The sequence below is a fragment of the Triturus cristatus genome, chromosome 2_1 (assembly GCF_964204655.1).
Source record: "Triturus cristatus chromosome 2_1, aTriCri1.1, whole genome shotgun sequence".
In the NCBI taxonomy this organism is placed as follows: Eukaryota; Metazoa; Chordata; class Amphibia; order Caudata; family Salamandridae; genus Triturus; species Triturus cristatus.
In genome coordinates, this window is record NC_140581.1 from 76961513 (window position 1) to 76988527 (window position 27015).

The 27015-nt window shown below is 45.0% G+C and overlaps 1 protein-coding gene across 3 annotated transcripts in view; it reads right to left on the bottom strand.

Annotated features, from left to right (window-relative positions):
- Nucleotides 1–5161: 5161 nt before the first annotated feature.
- The window catches only part of LOC146863774 (uncharacterized), a 142352-nt gene continuing 120498 nt past the window's right edge, over nt 5162–27015 (bottom strand). For all 3 annotated transcript variants that reach the window (XM_085627976.1, XM_085627984.1, XM_085627982.1), the window contains exons 3-4: nt 14500–15012; nt 5162–12362 (exon numbers count right to left, since the gene is read on the bottom strand). In XM_085627976.1, coding sequence (XP_085484102.1) covers nt 11842–12362; nt 14500–15012 — 1034 coding nt within the window. In that variant the 3' untranslated portion in view covers nt 5162–11841. The remainder of the gene's footprint in view (nt 12363–14499; nt 15013–27015) is intronic.

The following is a 27015-nucleotide window of genomic DNA, read 5'->3' on the forward strand; positions in this document are numbered from 1 at the left end:
CAAAAACTTCATAAGATTTTCCCTGGCTCATCGGATAGGTGCTGGAGGGGGTGTGGGCTGTTAGGCGATTTCAGGCATATATGGTGGGACTGACCCGCCATTAAACCTTTCTGTAAGGAATTCTTGTCCCAAATTAAGCTTATCTTACGCTATCTCATCCCCAGCTCCATGGAACAAGTTCTACTCAGGTTCCGAGATCCCAAGTTAAAACGACAGATGCAGGGGGACAAATCAGTGAAGTCGCTGCGGCCTGGAAGAAACATGAGGCCCCATCCTTAACCCAAAGGCATGTGAGACTATGGCAGGTTTTAGCTTTGTAGCGCATGACTGATATATTTGAAGACACCAGGAAAGGTTTTGATTACATTTGGTTCCCGCTGGTCACCTATTTATCGGAGGTGCTTCCTTTAATTACTTGCCACCCCAGGCTCAGGGCCCTCAATCTGTTCCTTATCTAATTACTCCAAACGGACGGGTCCTCCGATTGGCATTGCAATCACCTGAGTGACTCCTGGTGACTCCTCCCCGTGCTCACCTTCACCACAGATCTTTTGTGAAAGCTGTATCCTTCAATTGCTATCTATACAACTGGGCAAAATGTATTTAGGACGAATGTTGCTCATGTAATGCTTTTATTGCACTCGCTGAGAAAAAATTCAATTAAACAGATTTTGACATAAAAAGTTGAACAGGTTATTTTAAGTTTTATATGTCCTGGCAGTGAAAGATTTCTAAATGTATTTTTCACTACTGTGAGGCCTACCTCTCCCATAGGATAAAATTGGCATGCCCCTTTCTCTTTTAGTCATCTTTTTTTGTCTTGTTTTGTACGTGTTTGTTTACAATTCTTGTGGAGATGGTATTTATATGTCAGTTATGTTTTTATCTTTTACTCTTTATTTTCGGCTATTTGAAAGCAAATGCTTCATTTCAATAAATTAAACTAAATGCATAATGTGTGTTCCACAATATATTGGTGTGAATATTTATAGGTGGCGAAGGAAGGACAAACATACAAATTGGTGCTTCTCGGGTTCTATTTCACTGAATTATGTTGAGCATATCTACTAATATATGACCCAACAACTAATATGAGCCTCCAAGAAGAGCCAACTTGCTTCTTTCTCTAAATCTAGGTCTTCGCTGCCCTTACCTAACAGTCAGTCAGGGTCCCAGATGTAAAGAAACTTTCCCCTGAGTAAAATGCACATCATTCCCCAGATCACGCAGACATGGAAATGAAAATGGGAAAATACCACACTTCTCACACACATAGACTGATCCGATCCTCACAGCGTGGGTTATACAGGCCCCCACACACATACACACACACGCACACTCACACCATCTTTTAATATAAGTGGTTTCAGTATCTTTATACTATATAGGAAACAATAATCCCAGAATAAAAACCAAGAAGCATGTTTATCATGGTATTGCGTTGCCCTTGCCTCACGCCTGGTGTTGGAACCCCAACACAATACCTAATTTAGATTTACCAACCAATGCAAGACCACCTTGCATGTCATTTTTTTTTTTATCTGGAGTAATGTAAAGCAATGCAAATCTCTGCCTTGAGGTACTATGTGTAGTGGGGGTGTTGCATGGGTTGAGTGTGGGTGTTCCCACGCATCCACCCATGGATGTAGGCGCATTCCCAGATTTACCAATGCTGGTAAACCTGGGAATCAGTCTAAATGCTACACCTTTCCAGGGGAGACGCAACAAGGAGAAACATCTTTCTTCCTCCTTGTTGTTACCTCTTTCTGCAGCACACTTAGAAAGACTTGAAAGCCTCAAAGGATTCTTTTGTTGCGACGTTGGTGTAACTGTGCATGGTGTGCTTTCCCACAGGGTAAATAGGTTCAATGCACCAGAGATAAATGTCAAAGACAGGTTATTGTAGACCTGCAAAACATCATTCAATATGTAATTGAGACAGACTAGTTGCTTTTGGGTTATAAGAATCCCATAAAGGGATCATGAGCACTGCGGAAACTGATTTCACTATTCTTACTATCACACACACTGTACTAAGATCTAAACGACTACACAGAATATTATTAAACAGCAAGAGCACACACTATAAATAACAAGAAAAACATTTCTAGAATGTTTTAAAATGTCTATTTCTATGTGCTACACTAAGAGAGCCTGGGAGGCAGAGCAGCTTGCAGTCTAGTTTCTTACGGAGAAGAGGCCTAACTTGTTGACAGCAAAGGCTCGCTTCATCAGCAGAGGCATGAAGACAGTGTTCCCTGTGAAGGGAAAACACACGCTGTGGTAGCACTAAGTCAGTCTTCCTCCAGGACTTGAGGCTTCAGCTGAAATGCAGCATCTGCGAAGTGTGCTGGCAGTAGGAGAGACCGTCTCTGGCAGAATCTCAGATGATAATCTGGACTAGGGACCTTTCCAGAGTAGTGGTCAAGGGGCAGTCCTTATATACTAAGGTGCATATTTATTAAACTAGCGGCGCAGGGCAGCGCAGCAATCATCTCGCTGCGCTGCCCTGTGTTATTGGGAAAGAGCACGAATGTGCTTAATGTATCCAATACTGCGCATTCCTGTCCATTCCCTTAGCGTTGGCAGCATCTTGGCAGCCTAGTGCCACCATGGTGCAAGGGTGCCTCTGTTTAATGCATGACTGTTTTGTGCAGGAAGGCGCACTTTTCTGCACAAAAAAAATTCTCGGAGGACTTTTCCTCTTTCTGTGTTTGATGCAGCTCAAGCAGAAAGATGAAAAACAAGAAGAAATAAAGATATTTTTCCTCGATATGACTCACCTGAGGAGGTGTAAGATGCTGGCGCATTCCAAGGTTTACAAGTCCTTGTAAATCTGGGAATGTGTTAAAAGCCATGGGAGTTGCATGGGAACACCCACCGCAACGCCCATGGAATGCCTAACCAGGACAGAGTAAGACAACGCAGCGATTTGGGCTCGTTGCCTTATTCCAGATTTAGGAAGCCACTCAGAGCCACGCAAAGTGGCTTTGCCTGGCTTCATAAATCTGTTGTAGAGGTTTGCATTATGCATGTACCACTTTGAGTGGTGCAAGCATGACGCAAACCTCTCATAAATATGCACTGAATCTTATGAGAAATTGGAATTTCTGACTTTAGTTTAGAAATGTCTGACATAGATGATGTACATCAAGGTGTGAGTCCCAGACCTTTCCTTTGGAACATATAGGTTAAAAGGATGTCAATTCAGACTACATTATTTGGGGTATATGTCTGTATGTCTTCTTATTTAGCATTAACATGGTAACATTTAGACATTTAAGCCAGACAAATGTTGCATCAATTGTGTCTATGTGATTAATAGAATAGCTTGATGCTTTCACGGCTCTTAGAAAGATGGACAACATCTGCGTCTAATGACAGCTTAATGGTAACTTCCACTGTGTAAGAGGTAGAAGTCGGCGACCTCCATTAGCCAAGAAGGAGGCGGACCTCAGTGGCTTTACATCAGTTTTTCTGCAGGAAGGTGTCATTTCCAACACAATAAAACGTCCTACCTACAGTGAAGGAACTCTTGCACCATGGTGCAAGGGTGCCTGAATTGGTGCCAGGCAGCAGATTGTGCATGAGCGCCGGTAGAAAGGAGGAATGAGCCATACATTGATAGATATGGCACGTTCCTGCCCTCTCCTTTCCATGCAGCGCAGTGCAGCACAGCAAGTTCTCTTGCTGCATTTTGTTGCGTAAAATGATGCTAATTTGCTCATTACAGTTGAGTTGGGATGTCAAAATACCTGCAGCCAAAGTTAAGGCAGGTCATGGACCATCAGAGCAGGTGCAGTTTAAACACTTAAAATGAGAACTGACTTTTAGTTTTATGATCTGTTTTTGTAAAATGAACAATGCCCAGCAGATAGGAGATCTAATCATTCTAAAATCCAACATTTTATGTCATCTGATTTAAATTAAACTGATTCTAATACACTTTTGCTAAATATCACTAACTGCTATTTGGTGTTTTTAATTTCACAGCACAGATTCTGCTTCTACTTGTCAAGTCTGCGACCGTACTTTCTTTCACACAAATGACCATGGATTAGAAAAAATAAAATACCTTCTGCCATTGTTAAAGGATATTGCTTGTCACCTCGCCTTTGGCTTCTTTGCTCTATATGGTAATGGACCTCCTCTGTGACCTGTAATAGCCCATAATGTACAGCAGTGACTATTTTATTGTTATGTTATGTTAATGGAACTTGTAAAGCGCACTGTTACCGTTAGGTGTCCTGGCACTGAAAACGCGTAAAAATTATTCTATATAATCCAGCTCTACTCAGTTTACATGTTTAAGTCTCTTTGTCTCGTTCTTATTCCAGCTTGGCTCTATTGCACTGTGTGTCACCCTAATCCCTGCCTTCTTCAAACCATCCATTGCCATCCATTAACCAGGGTTGTTGCATTGTTGCTGTGACAGGTTTGGAGGGAGGTGGAAATTATTTATTCAGAGCACATTTTTCAGTGAAAGAGTTTAAGCTGATATATCAGATGATTCTTTGCATCTGGCCTTTGACACATGTAGGAGTTGTCTGCCATCTCAGCCTCCAGAGTCACCAAAGAGGAGTTGCCAGGTTATTATTGGCAAAAGTAAATGCGTGTGCATTATATTAAATGTCTGATATTACCCTATGGCAGGCAGTTGATATACAGTCTGTTATTTTATCATGAAATATATAGATTTGCCACATGAAAAATCAATAACTGTGACATGAATGTGTCTCATTTGTACTTCAGAAACATGTTCTTCTTTTTACTGTTTTCTTCTAATTATGTTATTAGTTATGTAAGGTATTTTGTTACTTGTCTTTTTCTCTTTTATTTCTTAATGTGGACTCTTCAGTTCTGTAAATGTCAGTCATTGGGTCTGGAGTTTGAAGCTTCTCTTTTTTAATGTTTGTAAAGCATAATTATTATTTATGGACTGAATGCTTTGAGTCTGATTTGTTTTTGTTTTTATCTTTTTACTGAAACAGTCTTTTAACCCTCCGAAGTTCCCATACCTTTTTTGCATAATGCATAATTTTAGACAGTTTTCTAAATGTATAATTCTTTGCAGTGCATCGACCTGAGGAGAATAAAAGGCTGAGCAAGATCTGCATCAATTCCAACTTATGTGAATTATGCTGTATGAGTCAAGGCACACTGTGGGTTAATATGCTATTTTTATTCGCAAGCAAAACAGTGAAAATCATTTATGAAAGAAACATTAGTTAAGTATACAGTCAATCATAATAAAGTAGAGCGCTAATCACATTGAGTGCAGATATTCTGTGAAGAAACTCAGGGGCATATTCACAAGGACTTATCTCTGATTTATCTCCACCTTAACGCAACAAAAGTGGAGATATATTTAATACCCCATTCACAAGCAGGCCCAAACCGCAGACATCGCCAGTATTCCCGCAATAACTGGCCCAAAATCTAACACCACGGCGGACACCACCAACTAACTCTAATGAGATGCAGAGTAGGCGTTCCCGTGCAAAAACACGCAAAACAACAACACCACCACTTTCACAATACACTGCCAGAACTGCGAAGCAAACCAAAAACAGGCGATAATCCGCGGTGGCCGCAAGTATTTAACACCTGCCTCAAGCAGGTGTAAAGACGGATGCCTACCTGCAGTAGGCAACGGAGCCCCTCACCCAGCCATACCTGAAGAACAAATGACTCCATGGAGCTACTCATCATGCAGCTCAGAGCCCCAACAGGGCCACAACACCCACCACACCCAGGACCACCACCACCTCCAGGACCCGGACCCGCCCACCCCCCAGACCACCACAGAGGCAGCGTAGAGTAAGACAGCGGACATACTGACAACGCACCACTCTCACAGACCTAACGCCCGCGGAAGTCATTGCCCACTACAGGCTCATAAGGACAACCATTCTCTGCATCATGACCCACATCGCAAACAGGCTGACAGTCCCAACACAGCGGAGAACCAACATCCCACCTCAGACAAAGCTGCTGGCTCTGCTGCACCTGTTGGCCTCTGGGACAGGAACAGCTGAGGACAAAGCAAGGCTTCTACGCCATAGCCGGATTCCTGGCCATGTTGGGGGCAATTGACTGCACACATGTTCCACTTGTGCCCCCTGAGGATACTGCACACTACTACCGCAACAGAAAGCACACGCATTCCATCTATGTGCAGGCAATAGTGAACCACCGGGGACTCTTCACCAATGTCGTCACCAACTACCCAGGCAGTGTGCACGAGTCCTTCATCTTCCAACAGTCCATCATCAACCAGCGCTTCCAGGATGGCACATATGGAACTGGATTGCTTGTTGGTAAGTATCAAATCAACACACCACACATCCCACAGCCACCAAGGCACAAAGTACATCTGTGGAGATGCACATGTGACCAATCCACATTCAACATGGTCATCCTGGGCTACCCCTGCACCCAATACAGACATTTCATGGCACCACAGCCACACAACGGCTGGACGTGTGGATATGCTGAATGCAGCCATGACACATGTGAGGCACTGCTCTGCCCTCACGACCCTGCCCCATTCTCCCGCAGGTCAGCGTCTCGTGGCTGTGGGCCCGTGTCGGCCACTGTGCATCCGGGGCCACTGGCCCTGTGCGACTCAAGTTATCCCCCCTTGTGGTTCTGACATTGCATTTCTGAGTGCCTGATGACTGTTGGTGTAGTTGCCAGCACCAGCTACTCCCTGAGGGCTGGCTTACACTTACCCCACACACAGCCAGCACAGGGGTCACTGAATTGGTGGGACTGCCGTCACATCCTGCCGAACCATGTATTGACTCTTTTATCCCTACACTGTCACAGGTGATCAAAGATATGCACTCTGCCCTTGGATGATGACACCCCTCTGGGACCCGAACACACCCGCCCAGAGGCAGTACATTGTGGCCAACATACGCACCAGGGGCATCATTGAATGCACATTTGGCGTGTTAAAGTCACGTGTCAGGTGCCTGGACGGCACAGGTGGGACACTCCTGTACAGCCCTGACATTGTGTGCAAGATGATCGTTGCATGTTGTGTGTTGCACAACATCTGTGTTCGCACCAGAGCCCCATGGATCCCAGTTCCAGAGGTACCGAACGATGATGATGGTGATGGGGCAGGTGGGCCACATCCCACTGCAGCTGCAGCAGGAATGGCCCGTAGGAAGTAGATCATTGGCACCTACTTCTAATGAGCACGTCACATTATGTCAGTCTGTGGCAATCATTGGGCAGTAGTAGATGTCCAATTGCACTGCATGTGTGAATAAAACATATTTTAAGGATACAGGTTGGAATTGTGCATTGTCATGTTACATTTCCCTGGGGTTGCAGATTTGATTTGCCTGGTTGTGCGCATTTGCCGAACCAGTTGTGTCCAGTGTTCAGTTGTGGAGGGGTTGCTGTTTGTACCGGGATGTTTTGCCAATGTCGAGGTGCACTTCTGCTTATGTGCGTATGCTGCACGGTGGGTATGTCGCTTCAGCGGCTTAGATTTGTCTGCCACTGGTCTCTTTCATGGGGTGTGCCTGTCGGTTCTGTCCTTCCACGGTGCTTGGATGTTGTGGTGTGCATGTTGTCCTCTGCAGTTAACCAGGGTGCATCCGTGGTACTCCGCTGTTGCTGTGTTTTGTTCAGTGGCATTTTCCGTATGCTGTTCTTGTACTTGTTCCCGCATTGTGCGTGAGAATTGCTGACCTCCCGCTGCTTATCCCTGCTTTCCTCATCACGGAAGGGCTCTTGCAGGTTTTCTGGTATTGCGTTTTTTGTTTTTATTTCCATCGGGGTGGTTGTATTGCGGACATAAGGTTGCCCTTCCTGCACAAAAAAACAATCCTACCTGCAACACAGGCACCCCTGCACCATGGCCTGCCAGCGCAGGGGAAAAGGACAGGAATGCGCCATACTGAATAAATATGGTGCATTCCCGTCCTTCCCTGTGACGCAGGGCAGCACAGCCAGGTGACTTGCTATGCTGCCCTGTGCCACTAAACTCTTAAACATGGAGCAATAACTCCTAAGAGAGCCTAACAAGGATTATTGTATTCATCCAGTTTGTTTGAGTTGATAACAAATATCAAATCCCTTGCCTACTATGGTAATCTATGAAATTTGCATCTAGTAATTTATCCGTTATAAGTTATTGTCTTTAACAAATGCTTTTCATAATAAGTAGGCCAGACCTACTGAATTTACCATACTGCTTCATAATATAGAGATCAAACCGATGAAATCTGTCATGACTTTTCCTAATGAACCCAATCGCAGCCTCTTCAAGTGCTCATTAACCAGCTACCAGCATACATACAGCTATAAAATAACAAATATGTCAAAAAATACAGCCCTCAAAGCAATAAACAATCCATCTTGACAGGATAGATCAAGAATCATTACAGTGAAAAACCCTCACGCTTTGCCAGAGTGGGTGGCCAGTACCATCACCCCTTCCCACAACAGTAATCTGTGAGATTACATGTAATTTAAAACATGTCTTACAAAATGAGATAACAACCAACTATGAAAGCCTCACTGGATTTATCATATGCGTTTCACCATTAATAAGCTACACCAACTGTCTTTGCCATAATGTTTGATAATAGGAAGTCTAGCCATAACATTCCCAGTGCACCGAACAAGCATATAGCTCGTCATCGTAACTAGCTCAGACCTACAGTTTTTTTTTTTAGAGTAAGCTTTTCTACAAGGCAATCATCAAACACACAGCCATGAAATTAGAACGCTATACAAAATGACACCTGGCGAAGCAAAATACTATCTCTCCGAAGATGGGCTAACACGGATTCTCAAACCACACGCCTTCGATATTTATGGTTTGTCACTCTGAGTGCCCAACACTAAAAACCATTGCCTACTATAGTAATCTGAGAGATTCCATGTAACAAAATACCTATCACTAGGCTTAAAAATCGAGAAATAACATTCCAACCACAAATGGCTATCAACTCAAACATGTTTTTTACAATAAATATATTGGGCCTAGTGCCTTTATCATAACATCCTATCATGGACAGATGAGACCTGTAGCCATAATCATTGGATTGCTACTATAACCATCTCAGATCTGCTATATTGAGCATAAACTTTGCCAGAAGCCAAAAAAGTGTAATACGAGTAGTGTGTTGGTGGAAGCATGCACATTTGGCCCATTCAGATCCTATAGTCAGGAGAACCAACACATGGGTGTCAAGCTAGATCAAAAGGTTCATGTAACTTAGTGTAGCCCTGGGCTCTCAAACACCAAACTGCTCTCTGAAGTCCAAAGTTTATAACTGCCCTCCTCTCATCTACGTTGCTGCCAGAGAAAGCAACACACTGTAAATTATCGAGTTATCTAAGACACTTCAATAGCAATGCAATGTCATGTGTTTGCCCATGAAAATTCAAGCTCAGGCATCCAGATTAATAAAAACGTGATCACAGTTGAGTGTAGGGCAATCTCTTTCTTTGTAGAGGCACAATGTCAGATGACCACAATCCGTGGAACTCCCTGTACTGGCCCCAGGAGCTGGGTGTGGCCCCTGTCCCGATCCCGGTGGTCAAAAGTCTGGGCATCAAAATAGATGACAAGCTTACCCTGGCAAACCAAGTTTCCACGGTCTTTGGCACCTGTGTGGGACTTCTCCGACTGCTAAGGAGACTGTCCCCCATTCTCTCATTTTCTACTATGAGAACCATTGTTTCTGCCATTATCTTGGCCCGGCTCGATTATGCCAACTCCCTGTACATTGGTCTCCCTGACTTCTTGGTTAGAAGACTGCAGATAGCAATGAATGATGCCGCCAGGCTCATTTTCAAATTACCGAGACACACTCGAGCCTCGACTCTTCTCCAACGCCTTCACTGGCTTCCGGTGAAACAAAGGGCTAAATTCAAGGGCCTGTGCATCGCCCATAAAGCCATCTATGGCCAAGCTCCCTCTTACATCAAACAGCGCCTCACAAAATACGTACCAGGACGTGTACTCAGGTCCTCCACAGGGAGTCTGCTTTACTGTCCCAGCTTCAACTATGTCTCCAAAGGAGGGAGAGCCTTCTCCTCCGTTATTCCCACCCTCTGGAACAAGCTTCCCAGCCAACTTCGAGCTGAAGACCGCCTTCTCCCTTTTAGGAAACAACTGAAAACCATTCTATTTGTGGAAGCCTGGGCTTAACTTAGCGATCAAGTGAACTGCTTGGCTTCTACGCTACTCTTCCTCTACAGCGCTTAGAGACCTTTTCGGTATTAAACGCTCAACAAATCCAATTTAACATAACATAACATAACATACCTTATGCCCAATCAAAACATGTACTTTAGGCTACCGACATGTGGGAGGAGCCAATGCCCCTCTCCTGGTAGTACTTCTTAAAACATGTTTATTAGATTGATCATGTAAAGTCCAGCAACAGTTGCAATGTCAAGCCAGAACTAATGAGCTTGCAGATGAAACCAGATGAATGGTATGTGAGTGATGGGCTGATAGTTGGTGAGGTCATCAGTGTCCAGTGTAGGACTCTTTGGGAGTGGGAGTATCCGGCCTGTTTTGAGAGCTTCTGAGAAGATGTTTTGAGTGACGGAGGCATTGGCAATGTACGGAGTGAGAGAAGGTCCCCTGAGAGCTTTGATGACGGGTGAGACTAAGAAATGATGGGGCTTATTTATGCAGATGTTGTGTCACCCTTGTGCAAGCAAGGGGCCGCAAGGGCAATGCAAACTCCATGTAGGGTTTATCAATCCGTGCAGGGCCACCTCGTGTGGCCCTGAGTGGTTTGATGCACACAGAGTAATGAAACGCAGAGCAAATCGCTGCGTTGCATTACTCTGTGCCAGGGAGGCATTCCATGGGTGGAGCGTGGGTGTTTCCACGAGTCCACCCATAGATTTTGATGAATTCCTAGATATACCATTAGTGGTAGATCTGGGAATGCGTCCAAGGCTATGTCTCCCCAGGTGAGGCATAGCAAGGAGAAATATCTTTATTCCTATATATCTTTCTTTCTTTATATCTTTATTCCTATATATCTTTATTCCTATATATCTTTCTTTCTTTATATCTTTATTCCTATATATCTTTATTCCTATATATCTTTCTTTCTTTATATCTTTATTCCTATATATCTTTCTTTCTTTATATCTTTATTCTCATTATTACGTCCTTTTTCTTGTCTGCTGCATTCTGCAGCGCACATACTAAGAGGGATGTATCCCTTTCTGCACAAAAACAATCCTGCTTGCAATGCAGGCACTCTTGCACAATGGTGCATGGGTGCTTGTGTTGGCGCTAGGCAGCCCATTGTGCATCAGCGCTAGGAAATGACAGGAATGTGACATATACTGCTAAGTATGGTGCGCTCCTACCCTTTCCGTGTCACGCAGCACAGCGCAGCGAGGTCACTTGCCGCATTGCGTGATATCTACATAAATGTGCCCTCATCCGCATAAGAAATGGCTCTGAGCGAGTTGAGAATGATGGTGAGATCTGAGAGAGACAAGGCTTTGAAGGCTTCAGTTGCGGGATTACATGGGACGGGATGGGTGGAAGGGTTGAAGAAGGGTTGGTGCTGTCAATGTGCTGTTCGACCTTCTGTATTCTTGGTCTGAGAAGAAGTTGATAGAATTGTACTTTTCTGAGTAGTGAAGAGTAGGCGGGTCTTGCGGGGGAGGGGGGGGCGACGCAGTTCCTGATTTTTACCATACATAGGCTAAAGGGCCTGGTCGGCTAAGGAAACATTCGCAATTAAGGAGGGATGAGAGCTCCACTGAAAGGCATAGCATAGTGAAATGTGAGAAAAAGAGCAGGTTACATAGTTTGCCACCCCGCAGAGAGAGTTACATGAAATCCAGAAAGCCACTGTTTTCGGAATCTACAGCTGACTTAATCCTTCTGTTGGCCTCTTCCAGCTTGGCTATGGTGGTCGGTAAACTAGCAGTGATAAGCAGCTGGTAATCGCTGCTCCTTTCAACCAGGGGACGAAGAGCCACTACAATTTCATTCAAGACTGGCAGCAAGGCATCGAGCGACTCGGCGAGCTCCTTCAACACGTTGGCCGCACTCATCTTGCCAGCTAAGATGCCCAGGAAACTCGTGCATTTTCTCAACGGGATGAGGAAATTCATGGCCATTTTTTGCAGCGCTTCTTCCCGGCTTATGTCCTGCTGAAGGGCTTGAATTTGTTCAGCGTTCGCCACAATATCGCGTTCCGTGTAATTGATGTCCTGGCTGGTGGACCTATGCTCTGATTCATACTTGTTCACAAGGTCCCGTTGCTCGTAAAAACTGCGTCTAGCTCCCCTAACTGCATGTCGAGCATTTTCCGTAGCTTTTTCTGCATCAATTAGCATGATACCACCTAACAAAAATAGAAAAAAGATGACATTTTTATTGGCACATGTAAAATTATGAGTTCATTCAGAATATTCAATTGCTAGTGGAAAAAGCATATAATTGCAAATAATTTTTTGAATTTGGCTATAAGAAAACTTCTTAGCAGGATTACATGCTTTGGTAAATGGATCACATGGTAACTTGTGTTATTTAGAAATAAAACTATCCATACCATCAAAACAATTAAAAGAACACAGCAGCTTTGGTTCAAACAAACCCGGTGTAAAATAGTATAGGGGACTCAGAGGACATGAGAGGGCATGAGTGAGGGTGCAAATGTAACATATACTTTTGATTTTAGTGCATAGTTGACATGGCTCAGCTGATATTTTAATATATGTCCAACGTTGAGCTAGCATGGATTAACAGTAAGCGAAACACAGCGTTTGGGAGAATTGCTGTCTTTCTGTAGTCATGCCTGCAGATTTGGTATTTTTGTTTTGTGTTTGTGTTTTCTGATTGTGTTTGTGATTGAGTGTGTGTTGCAGCCATGCCTCCTTTTGTGTATGTATGTATGTGTGTGAGGATAGCGAGCTTCAGTGAATATATCTTCTAATCTGATGTGCCTGCCTGTGTGAATGTGGGTTTGTTAGAGACCAAGGCTAAGATTTACAATGATTTTGCCTGTGGCTTGTGTTACTGTTTTAACTCAGACATGGCAGAAAATTCTAGTTGTCATTTATAAAGTGACGCAAATGGCAATTTGCGCTGGTTTCTGATCAAATGTTACGCAGTGCACTGCAATGAGCTGCCTTGAGTTCCTTTGCATCAAGAGTAACCCTGGGCGTAGTTCGCGAAGTAGCACTACGCGAAGCTACGCAAAGTGCACGATGCACTACGCGAGCTACGCGTAGCATTTCGCTAACTGCGTAGTACCCTGTTCACACTGTGCAAGATGCCGTTTTCAATGATTGCACAGTGCGGACAAGCATCCGGCACTGTGCAATCATTGAAAACGGCATCTTGCACAGTGCGAGCTGTAGTTTTCTGCCGCTTGAGTAGATTTTTACTCTAGCGGCAGCTTTCTCAACGCGGACTGGTAGTTTCTTATCGCAAGCGGTCGCGAGCATACGCGACCACTCGCAATGAGAAACTTGACCTCCCCGCGTTGAGAATCTCGCCGGGATGTTTATTTTCCACACTCGCGATCGGCAACTTGATGTTGCTGATCGCGAACAAGGAAAAAGTCTCGCTGGGATGTCATTTTGCTTGCTTGCAGTCGCCAACTTGATGTTGAGGACTGCGAGCAAGCAAAAAATGACCGCTGCACTACGCAACGCTACGCATGTTTGCACTGTGCTACGTGCAATTCGCGTAGTGCGAAGTAGCGCACACTTTTCAAACTACGCAAGCGTAGCGTAGTGCTTTGCCCAGGCTTAATCAAGAGACTCTTCCCTGGATGGTGCACGTGCATCCATCCACCTGTGTATTTTAAAGCAAATCTATCTAGTAAGACTTGAGAAGGAGGAAACTCTTCCTTGCACAAAAACTATGTTGACCACGATGCGCTTACTCTTGCGCTATGACACAAGGGTGTCTACGTTGGTTTATGGCTGCAGAAAGTGTACCAGCAAATGGAGAGAGAACTACCACACCAATTCTTTGTGTAAACAGTGCACTTCTGCTCTCTCCAGCTGACACAACGCAGCACAGCGCAGCAACTTTGCTTGCTGCCCTGTGTTGTGTAAAACTTTGTAAATCTAAGTCTACAAGTTTATCTGGGTCTTGTCTATGGGTATGTGATATGAATGTGGGTGTGTTGTTTCTTTCAGGCGTGGGATCAAAGGTCTTAATATCCCCCCCCCACTCCCCCTCCGCCATGTGTGGCAGCCCAGGCTGAGACAGCTTCCCGGGCACACACATAGCCGCACCAGAGTCCTTCACAGGTCTGTGTTAAAAGACCATTCGCTTGTAAATGATGCTTTGTTGTTTTTACACCCCTTCTAGAGCCCCTGCATCTCCACTCTAACTATTACTAGAAGAGTCAGCCCCTTCCGAAATTTGTGCCTGCTCCCCCCTCCCGCCACCCCCCGAAATTTGGCCCTAGTTGCGCCCCTGGTTTCTTTTGTCAAGATTCAAAAAGATGAAAGAAAAATAAATACCTATTAATGGCCCAAAAATAGGTATAAACAGAAGGTCCAGCGCCTCTTCCTCGGCTTTCTGTGCCTCTCGCTGTTGTTGAAATGCTCCGTTTAGATTATCATTGGCATTGTCGAGAGCGCGCTCTGCCGCGTGCAGCTGTTGTCTCGCGAGGTTCTCCTGATCGCGTAATCCGAAGAGCTGCGCGTTGAGACGTTGTTGCCGACGTTCTAGCACCATCTGTTTAAAATTCAGACGTTTTATCATGTCGACGCGCTCTTCCGCATTTGCGCTCAGTGCTCTCACTTGTGTCAGGGATGACTGTTCTGCCGTGGACAGACTTTTGTAGGACGACTCTAGGTGCTGGTGGACATTTTTAATGCCTTGCAGGAGGTCGGGGCTGGTCAGCAAAGTATCACCCACAGACGCCAAGGATTTTAAACCATCCACAAAGGGCGGCAGAACAGCCTGCTTATAACTCTCCTCTGTGACAGGAATGAAAGCAAGAGTGTGTCCTGGAAATAGGAGAACTGGACCTTAAATGGGAAGGAGAGAAGAATGAAGGTGAGAGACCTCTTCAGAAGGAGGCAGGTGTGTTTTCCAATACATGTAGATGGGAGGATACAACATACAAGCACACATATTGTGTACCAGTGGTTCCCAAACTTTTCACTCCTGATGACCCCCATTGAGTCACCACTGGAAGCCGGGGACCCCAAGCAATTTGTATGATTTAAATTTCAAACATTTAAACAGTAATTCGATAACAATAAACACACGTGTTATGTTATGTAAATCAGTGTATAGAAAATGTTACATGAGACAAATGCGACTGCAAGGTGTAGGATTCACATGTCATTCGTACTGGTAGGTATTTTTAAAGAGTGCTTGGTCTGGAGAAGCACAAACTCAGGATTCAGAACATAACAGAGTGTTTAGCATTGACTTTAACTATAAAAATGTATTTCCACCCAAATAAACCTTTTAAGAACCACCAGGATAATGAAAAAAAATATGTGTTTCTAACTTGTTCCATGTAGTTTGCACACAGCTCTTTGATGACAGTTTATAAGTCACTGTGCTAGATTATAACTGTCACTTATGAACTGCACAGTAACAAAAGAATCTGTGACAAAAGCACTAACCCACTGACCTATGCACATAAAACACTGTTTTTTAAAATGCATGGTACGCGTTCTTTGCAGTAGAGATATTAACCAAGCCTTTGTGCTACATTAGATAAGTCAAAGCTGCCACAGGACAAAACTCTCATCTCTCTCCAGCAGGTACATTAATCACTCACGTTATCTTGACACTTTTATTGTTGCTGCAAAACTGCTAATTCAACAAGGAAATTTGTTGTGCTTTACTACCCAAGGACCCCCTGGGAATGTGTCACAGACCCCTGGGGGTCCGCGGACCACAGTTTGGGAAACAAATGCAACTCTAAATCAGGCCAAAGACTTTTCTGGCTTCAAAACAGTATTGGAAATGCAAAGAATGCATCAGGATCACGGATTCGGCAACTATTACTAAGCTGGATCAGTCGGCCCCTGTGAAATATAGGGACTTTATCCTGGTGACAACACCAGGACACATTCAGCAGAGTAGCACTTTGTGTGCTTTGCATTTAGCGCATCAACATGCAGGGGGGAAGGGGGACTCTTGATTTAAGTTGCAGGCCAAAATAAATACCTCAATTAAAGGGTCAAATCCTTTTTCTTTTTTTTAAAACAATTTTTATTTGTCAAATAACACATATTGGACAGAGCTCTGTGTCCCAGAGACTTCCGCAGCATCAACACACATCATTTTGACTTCGACAATTTTCTTGTAAATACAGGAAAAAGTGAAAAGCAATACAGATGAAACAGAGCAAAAGAACTCCCCCCCCCCACATCGCACTGTCGACCATTCCAGAGCAACAAAGCCAGCAAAAACTATAAACATATGTACGCAATGTGTCATTACCCAAGGGGCAGCTTTTCTACCACACATGTATAAAAGGAAGCACAAGAAGAGAGGGTAGAGATTAAGCCAAGTCTGGGCGCTGGGTCGGGGCAGGTTCTAGTTCCAGGCCATGATAGTCCACCCAGCGCTTCCAGATTTCGAAGTGCTTGTGAGGACACCCCTTGCCACAAAAAAAGGAGCCTCTAAGCCCATACAAAAGTCTACGTCATTCTTCCACGCAGAGATGGAGGGCGCCACAGTTGCCTTCCAGGCCCTGGCAATATCCCTTTTGGCTAGGGTAAAGCCCAAAAGCATGAGATGGCGTTTATAAATGTTGCCCCCAATGCCCTCCATAATGTGTAAGAGCACCAATTTGGGTGAACAGGGAAGATCCCAACACAGAACTTATGAAAGGCAGGCCATTACCCCCCTCCAAAACCATGCTAGTGCAGAACAGTTCCACACGGTATGCAACAAGGTACCCTCCTCATGCGCACATCGAAGACACACCGAGGAAGCCACCAAGGCCGCCCTCCACAGCCTGACCCTGGTATAGTATACCATATGGAGGCATTTAAACTGGATAAACCAAAGGCTCATTGCGATGGCTGCCCCAGTCTTCCTCCTCCATCGGGCCCTCATCTCCCTCCCATACCTCCCGAAGATGCTGCAGAGACGGAAGACTATATGTGACCAGGGACTGGTAGATTTTGGAGATCTTGTGGTCCTGTAGATCCCCCATGAACACCTTTGCTTCCACTGAACTGAACTCTGCCAGCACCTCAAGCCCCTCCAAGCTAGGGAAAATGGCATGTCGGAACTGCAAATATTAAAAAAATTGGGTTTTTGGCATTAGGAAATCTTTTTGCATTTCTTGAAAGGATTTCAACACAACTCCCCGCATAACATCCCCCAAAGTAGAGATCCCGATAGTGTCCCAGTCGCAAAATACAAGCAGAGCCGCCAACTCTTGCAGGCATCCGTTGTGCCATAAAGGGGTCTCCTGAGTCAACCTGTTCCATCAACCTATCCTCTGCAACACCCACCTCCAGATCTGGAAGACAGTCTGCATGGCAGACGGCAGAGAGTGCCTCAATGGCGCAGAGTAGAGAATCGTATGTAAGGTATGGACTCCCATGCACCTCCATTCGATAGCATACCCCGGGTAAGAACTATCCCCTTACCACCATTCAGTAAGGACCAGCAGATGCAAGGCCATTTAGTACGATAGAATATCAGAGGTTGCCAACCCCCCACAGTATGTGGACTGAAATAAGGTCTGTAGAGTCACCCTAGCCACCCAATCACACCATAGAAACTGACCCAGGGCCATGTTAAACTGACGGAGCCATCTAGAAGAAATCAGATATGGATGGTTTTGGAACTGTCAAAATAAGCGCAGGAGCAAACCATCTTGAAGATGGCCGAGTGTCCATAAATAGACAAGTGCATGTCGGACCAAGTTCTAATGTCCTCGCGTACATGATCCCACACAGGTGCCAAATTTCTGTTCCGAGATGTGGTAGGCGAATCTGATAGGAACACACCCAGATATTTCATTCCCCCCATACACCACCTGCACCGCGGATGCCCAGGAGCCAAGATCGCCCTCCTCACCCATGACCCAGAGAGTAGACTTCCGTGGGTTCATGTAGAGGCCAGAGGTTTCCCCGAAGACCTGCATGATGCGCAACAGCCGCAGGCCAGTCCTGTCTAAGTTAGTAAGGAAGAACAACCCATCATCAGCATAAAGGGCAATACGATCTTACAATCCATGCGCCTATTCAAGACCGGTCACTTGAGCGTCGATTCGCACGCAGGCAGCCAGGGGCTCCATGGCTAATGCAAACAAGTAGGGAGACAGTGGACACCCCTGTCTGGTGCCCCATCCGATGGAAAAAACAGATGAGACAGAGCCCGTCACGTGCACAGACGTGATTAGGTCGGTATACAGTAGGGTTAGATAAGACAGAAAACGAGGCCCTATGTTCAATCTACGTTGAAGTGCCAATAGGTATTCCCAACTCAGAGAATCAAATGCCCTATCCATATCTGCCAGCAAAAGCGCCGCCCACTCCCCCAAGCCCCTGACTGTCGCAATAACAATGTGTGCCTGGTGGATGTTATGAAGGGTTGCCCGCTGGGGCATAAACCCGACTTGATCGGGATGAACTAAGGAAGAAATATGAGGCCGGAGGCGGTTGGCCAACGCCTTGGCCAGAACCTTTGCCTCAATGTTTAAAAGGGAAATAGGGCGATATGACGCATGTTGATCGGGAGGGCTTTCGGGCTTGTAATTGTAATTGTAATTGTAAAAATATTTATAGAGCGCATGGTTACCAAAGGCATCCCCGCGCTAGAGGTCAAAGCTAATGAATAGTGGAAGTTTACGGAAACAGGAAGGTTTTTAAGCATTTCCGAAAGCCCAGATGGTCAGTTATACATCGAATGTCAAGAGGAAGTGAATTCCAAAGCCGGGCTGCATTGTAGGAAAAAGATCGACTTCCGGCACGTACTTTCCTAATTCTGGGAACAGCAGCAAGCCACTTATTGCCTGAACGAAGGTGTCTGATCGGATGATAGAAGGAGGCAAGAGAGCCAATAATAGGAGGGGCACAACCTGATAAAAACTTATGTAATATGCAGAGGGCTTTAAACTGTACTCTCTGCTGAATGGGTAGCCAGTGCAAAGCGGTCAGTGCTTGCCGTGCTGACTGTCGCTTAGGGATGTTCAGAAGTTGGCGTGCCGCACAATTCTGAACAACTTGCAATGTCCTAACCTTGGAGCAGGGTGCTCCTAGGTAAAGGGCATTAGCGTAATCCAGCCTTGATAAAATAAGGGCCTGAATCACCACTTTTCTTGTACTGAGAGGAAGGATAGGAATAATTTTCCGTGTCATCCTCAATAATCCATAACAGCTGCCAGCCACCTTCTTTGCTTGTACCCCAAAATCAAGCTTACGATCTAACCACACTCCCAGGCTTTTAATATGGTCTTTAAGAAGTGGGGGAGGCCCAAAACAATTAGGCCACAAATATGTTAAATTAGGTGCAGTAAAGTTACCCAAAAACATCAGCTCTGTTTTGGAGCCATTTAGCTTCAGGAAAGAGTGGTCCATCCATGCTGATACTCCTTCCAGGCACGATGCAAAGTCCGAAGTGGAGTCATTCACCTGGTTAAAGGAAACAATCAACTGTGTGTCATCGGCATAGGTGACTATTTGAATGCCAAACGGTTCCACAATCCCTGCCAAAGGGCTCATATATACATTAAAAAGCGTGGGGGACAGGGAAGATCCCTGCGGAACCCCACACCGAAGGGGTTGAGGATCAGAGGTACAGTCTCCATGACATACTTGAAAAGACCGGTCCTCCAGGAATGAGTGAATACACTTGAGAGCCAGATTAGTTACTCCTAACTGCTTGAGCCTTTGAATGAGCAACTGGTGGTTAACTGTATCGAAGGCTGCGCTGAGACCCAAAAGGATAATAGCAGCGCAGCCTCCGTTATCTAAAATTTTTCTCGTGGCCTCAGTTACCGTTAAAAGGGCCGTCTCTGTCCCCTGCATTGGTCTAAAACCGGTCTGGGACGGATGAAAACAATTATTGGTTTCCAAAAACCTGGACAAAACACCGTTTATGTACTTTTCGGCAATTTTGCTAATCCCTGGTAGCAGGGAGATAGGGCGATAGTTTCCCAATACCTCTGGGTCCAAGTTAGGTTTTTTTAACAGTGCTTTCACCATAGCTTGCTTCCAGGAAAGGGGAACAATGCCTTTCTGTAATGAAGCATTAATTACATCCAGGATAACAGTCGCAACTGTGTCAAAAATGCGATTTAAAATGGGGGGCGGAACTGAGCCTTTAGGGGAGCCTGACTTCAGTTGGCCAAGTATAGCCTGAAGAGATGAGTAGTCCATAATCGGAAAAGCAGTCAAAGTGCAGTTGTGAGTACAACCTATATTATTGGATGATGAAGCATCAGTAAACACTGTATGATGAAAGGATGAGTAAATCTCTTGAATTTTATTAGAAAAAAAAGAGGCCAGCTGACTACAGCGAGCTAACATGTCCTCACACCAAATAGGTGGAGAAGGGGGTTTGATAAGGGAGTTTACTATACGAAATATTTTGCGGGAAGAATTAGAAGCTGACAATATTTGATTTTCATAAAAAAGGGATTGCGCATACTTAATTTCTTCGTTATACTTTCTAATGTTCTCTCTATAGTTTGCTTTATGGAAAGTGGAGTAATCCTTCCTCCATTTCCTCTCAGCTCGTTTACAAGTCTGCTTAAGTGTACGCAGTTTAGGAGTGTACCAGTCATTCTTATTAGCTCCAATGTTATCCTTAATGCATTTTTAGGGAGCACTATATCTAAGGAGGAGCTCAACCAATTTTCAAAATTAAGATAGGCAGTGGTTGGCTTAGGCTCTGAGGCAGGTCTAGTGTCGTTGAGTGTCTCTACCCAACGTTCTAAAGGGAGTTGAGACCAAGGCCGAAGCAGTTTAGTAGATGTGGTTGCTGATCTACTACTCGCCTGTTGGGTCCAGGTAAAAGAAATAAGGTGGTGGTCTGTCCAGGGTAGCGGAGTGGAATTTCCAACCTGAAGATCAGTGGCATTGGTGAAAATAGGGTCAAGTAAGTGACCCATGGAGTGGGTATGGCCTTTAACCTTTTGAAATAGCTGGAAAGATTCCATATTATTTACAAACTCACGAATGACTGGTAGAGCATGGTCATCAAAATGCAAGTTAAAATCTCCCAGCATTGAAAAATTGGACAAAGACCGTACTGAGTCAGCTATAGACTCAGGGAGATCAGTGCAAAACTTTCCCAGAGGCCCTGGGGGCCGATAAATTAAAATCCCTGAAAAGGTGCAGGTATGGGTAAAACCAATAGAAAAAACTAGACTTTCGCAGTCTGATAAGGTGCTCTCAGAAATGCGACAATTAAAATCAGTTTTAAAAACTATAGCTATGCCCCCTCCTCCACTATGCTCTCTATCCAGTCTTTGGATGGTATACCCAGAGGGGAGAGCTTGCGTGAGGGTCATAACGGAATCATTTGTCAGCCAAGTTTCTGTTAAAAACAGTACATCAGGACTCTCCTCCTCTAGTAGTAGTCGAATCTCTGTGGAATACGACCACCTCTGCATGCCTCCAGTTATTAGGCAAGCGACCCCATTCCCTAGCCTCTTCCACCACTTTGCGATAGTGGGGACCCAGCTGCAAGAAAAACCGCTTGAAAAATCCGTTGGGGAAACCGTTCATTCCCGGGGCCTTCCTGGGTTGCAATTCCCCAAGGGCAGCACCCAGGGTCAAATCCTTTTAATGGAGTCTTCCTCCTGTCTGAAGACTAGCTGGAGCCTTAACATCTTGATGCCAGCAAGCAAACACAATCCCCTATCCACTTCACAGGTGTGCCAGAGGCAAAGTGTGAACTGGAATATCATTTTCTAAGCTTTTCTTGAGTTATGTATGCACTCTAAGACTGTCAGATAAAACTATGAATTTGGGACACGTTTTGGATTTTCTAGGCTCCATATGGAAGTCATGTATGCACCGCAAGAATGCCATAAAACATTTATATGGCACTTAATATTATGTATTTATAACTCTCAAAATATTTTTTTTTTGCAACATTGCAATAACTAAACACATATAAGATTTTTTCCAGTTCAAAACCATTAAATAGCATAATCACTGCATCACTGCAAATTCCATCACGTGATCTTTACCCTAATGAAAACTTCCCGGTAAATCACATGACAAGACACGCAATCCTGATCGGAGGAAAAAGCCTTATGGTTTCCAACTCCAAGGACATCTTGTGATCCACGTACATGACCTTTCAGCACTGCAACCATCCTTCACTCACAAACACATCTCTTCATCATCACCACACTATATTCAGTAAGTAACTCCAGGAAAACTTATTATTATTATTAGACATCCATTTCAGAAAACCGTGAAGCGTTTATAGACTTTATGGTCATTTTGTTTTCCTACCCAGAGACTTATTTCAGCCTCTTAATCATGTCACTATTTAAATTCCTCAAAAGCAGTAGGATAAATGAATTAATTGGTAGGGTGTAGTATGTAATAACAGCTGTAACCTATGTCCTAAATCAATACATTTTGCAGGTACTTAGGAGTGAAAGTGGTAAGCTAGCTGTGCAGCCTTATTCTCACATTCTAAGCCAAACCCTGTTTAAATTAACATAAAAATACATTCAATACACTTGTATAGAACTCTCCATATGGTGGATTGTAGCAAGACCTTTGTACTAGGTCTTAATATGACCTAACATCTCATTACTGCAACCCAAGAAGCATTTGGGGAAGCATACTCTCAATGGAATCAATAATTGTGATGTCTGACTACAAGTTGAGGCGTCATTTATCGCCCCTGATAAATAACAACACCCTGAGGTATATTATTTTTTGGGTGGGATGAATACCTATTATTAGTTTATGGGAAATAACATGCAGATGTTGGTGTTTAACGTACCAAAATCCTCATGATACAGTAAATACCATATGTTTTCCACTGTTGAATTTCAGCAAGTATGCCCCGTTGACATTTAACAAATGTTGGGTTATTTAACGCATTCAATAATGATCGCATCTGTTAAATTAAATCAAACTCATAATTACGACCCATGCATAAACAGGGGTTTATTCACAGAACGTAATTAACTACCCTACTAGTAATCAGGCCGATAGACTGGGAATGCTTGCTTCTTCATTTTCTGTTTTGCAATTCCTGATTTCCAGACTCGCAGAGGCCTAACTCTAGTGTTGCAGTCATTGCTAGAGACAGGGGGTGATATCACATGAGGGGGCAATGGCAGTGCTAATTTAAGAGATGGTATCTACTACACAGTTTGACACAGTCTCCCAACCCATCCTCATACAACATCTACTTGACATCAGAATCCAAAGACATGCACTCCCATGAACCTGCTCCTTCCTGACTTGAAAGACCCAGTCAGTCAGCCTGGCACCGTGCACCTCAGTAGCCTGCAACCTCAACTGCGGAGCTCTGCAAGGATCCTTCCTGAGCCTGAACCTCTTCAATGCATATAAGATGCCTCGAGCCATCATCATCATCTGCTCTCATGACATAAATGTCCTCTCCTAGGCTGACAACATGCAACTCATTCTCCTCAAGGACAAGACGTCTAGTACTCAGATCAGGTTCAAAGTCTACATGAGTGAACTCACCAACGGGATTAAGGCCAGTTGTCTGCATCTGAACACAGACAAGACCGAAATCATGATCTTTACGAAGAGCACTTTACGGTGGGCATCCACCTGGTGGTCAACAGAGCTACGATGACACCCTCCAACCATGCCATGTACCACGAGATCGTCATCAACAGCAAACCAACATGACTGCCCAAGTCAGGGTGGGAGGCGGGGATTCAGGATACAAGAGATCTATATAAGGAGGGTGTCCTAATCCCATATGACATACTAGTAGAAGAAGACGGGTTACACCCAGGTCAGTTCTTCCTACATCACTCGCTATTGACTGGCCTTGCTTCCAAATGGGGGATTTAACCAATGAGCCGCCAACCCATCTCACCATACAGTATTTGCACATAATGAGACGAGGAGGATACCTAACGCGATGGTTTGCTGCCTCACTGAGACAACACACTGCAGTCATATTGGCACCACTTCGGCTCCACTGGGAGTGAGACTTACACCATCTGCTCATGGATCCTGAATGGGCCTCAGTGCTGGAGAGCCCTGTGGACATCCCTAGGAATGTATGCTTATGCCAAATACAGTATTACATCACACAAAGAGCATATCTCACACCGCTTGTCACCGTTGCTGCCTCATTGATGCAGACCTACTGCATATGTTATGGGAATGCCCCAACCTGCATAGGTACTGGATTGAGGTAGCAGACACTCTTAACCAATGCACAGACTGTTCCCTTCCATTTAAATGGAAAATCTACATATTGCATCTTTATCATAGAAGCCTGAAACATAAAGTGACTTCTAGGTTTCTCGATCTGGAATTCGCGGTAGCTAAGAGATTGATCACTTGGAGATGGAAGGCTCCTGATCCCCCTCAGATACTAGTGTGGAGACGCTCCATGCTGGCGTGGGCTAGGGCTGAGAGTATTGCACTACATCTAGAGGACACACTGGGTATCCTCGGGACCCCACTTGCCGCAGGTTGGGACACGATGTTACCCAAGCTGCAAAACATACACAATACCAACACAGAGGCTTTACCTTCAGCTAATGCCACTGCGTAGGGGCACACCAGGCAGGTGAACCAAGGAACACTTCAGTTTTTTATAACTCAATCACCTGTTATGTTTTAAGTTGTCCCTGAAATATTATTACCTGCCTCCCCAGTTCACAGACCACTACACAGAGAGAGCTAACAGAGCCGACATGTATCAGCCACTCAGGCACTGCAGAGCCTCCATGAACACCAGGGATTAATGTTCAGGACACAAATACACACTGCAGTCGGAAATGTGGATCCAATCTGATTAAATCTGTGTTGAGGTATATTCAATATCAATTTACCCACTAAATATTCATTATCAAAAGGAATGTATACTCTGTATGTCTGTCCTGATGAAGAAAACCTAATAAAACAGATAAAAAAATAAATGACTGCCCAAGTCAATGCCATCATCACCTCATGCTTGCATATCCTATAGGTTTTCAAATCCGCCATCCGCCTAGAATGAGGCATCGCCATCATCCACAAAAGCACCCTCCGCATGACGACCACCGGCCCGGACGACACTACGACCCTCATGAAGCACCTCCACTTCCAGATCCAGACCAATCCTCAAATGACTCTCCGTGGAGCCCTCATCTACAGTCCGCCCAGTCCCTGCGCTCCTTTCACTGACACCATCACCGACCTCATCGCACCCCATGCCCTCGCCTCCACAGATTGCAATCTACTCGGAGACCTACATTTCCACCTGGACAATCACGACAACCCCAACACCACCTCTCTCCTACAGAACCTCGCCAACATAAGACTGAAGCAACTAGTCACCGCCCCCATGCACACAGTGGGACAAACACTCCACACCTTCTTCACAGAAGGAAACAGAGTCTTCTACAGCCACACCACAGAACTCCTCTGGACAGACCACCACTGCATCCACTTCTCCTTAAAAAAAACACAGTACACAAGCATGCCCACTGCCTCCCCATAGAAGCTGGAACACCGAAGACCAGCTCACCTCTGCGCTCTTCAGCTTCCCACCACCGACTACGCCAGACGCTAATGCTGCAGCACGCAACCTCCACTCCGGGATCACGAACTGCACCGACACACTCGCCCCTCAAGAAAGCCGCAGGGCAACACAGCAAGAAAGCAAGCTGGTTCACCCCTGCACTCCAAGAATCCAAACGCTCCTGCCAAAGACTCAATAAGACATGGAGGAACAAAAAAACCTCCGAAACATGCGCCGCCTACAGAGCAGCCTCCACAGCACACCACCAACTCATCAAATCCACAAAGAAGAAATCCTTCCAAGACAGAATCCTCACCAACGCTTAATAACACCAAAGAACTCTTCTCCATCATCAAGGAATTTGACAATCCCTGCAGCAAAACAACAGACCTCCCACCCTGCCAAGACCTCTGCAACAGACTCAGCACCTTTTTTCACCTCAAGATTAGGATGATCTATGACAACTTCGATAACCAAGACCTCTGCACCGCTCCAGCTCCCCCCAGCGATGCCACCAAACAGACCCTGCTCAATTGGACCTCACTCACAACAGAAGACACCTTACAGACAATGAAGAGCATCCACTCCAGAGCACCCTCAGACACCTGCCCATCCCACTTCTTCCACAGAGCCGCCACAGCCATCGCACCCAAACTACGCCGGATGATCAATTGCTCCCTCGAGACTGCCACATTCCCCGATGACTGGAAACATGCCAAAGTCAACCCACTCCTGAAAAAACCCTCTGCAGACCAGACGGACCTTAAAAACTTCAGGCCCATCTCCCTGCTTCCATTTGCAGCCAAGGCCATTCGAACAGCCATCAACACCTAGCTAGCAAACTTCATCAAAGCTAAAAACGTCCTGGTCATCTCCCAATCCAGATTCCGCAGCAACCACAGCACAGAGACTGCCCTACTCGCCGCCACCGATGACATCCGCTCTCGAACTTCAATAACCATTGAGCTATTGTAGGGATTTTCTGAGATCTCCAGCTCTGTAATATTAGAGATCTGGCGACTGCTATGGCTAAAAAGACAAAGCATTGCCTATAAAATGAGAACTGTCCAACAACATAGGAGAAACCAAACAACGCCAGCGATGCACATGGAAGGATAACTCTTGACAGACATTTACTAATAAACCTGAACACCTCCTTCCAAAAGTACTGTAATCTCGGGCAAGTAAAAAATAAATGTGTCCAATCCCCCGCCTCTGGCAGATTACATCTAAAGCAATCGTAGTCGTAGGAAACCATTTATGGAGTCTGGAAGGGGTGTAATATGCCACCCATCTGGAGAGGAAGGACATTCTTTGGAAATTGGCCGCCCTCAACCCACTGTGGCCAAGCTCAC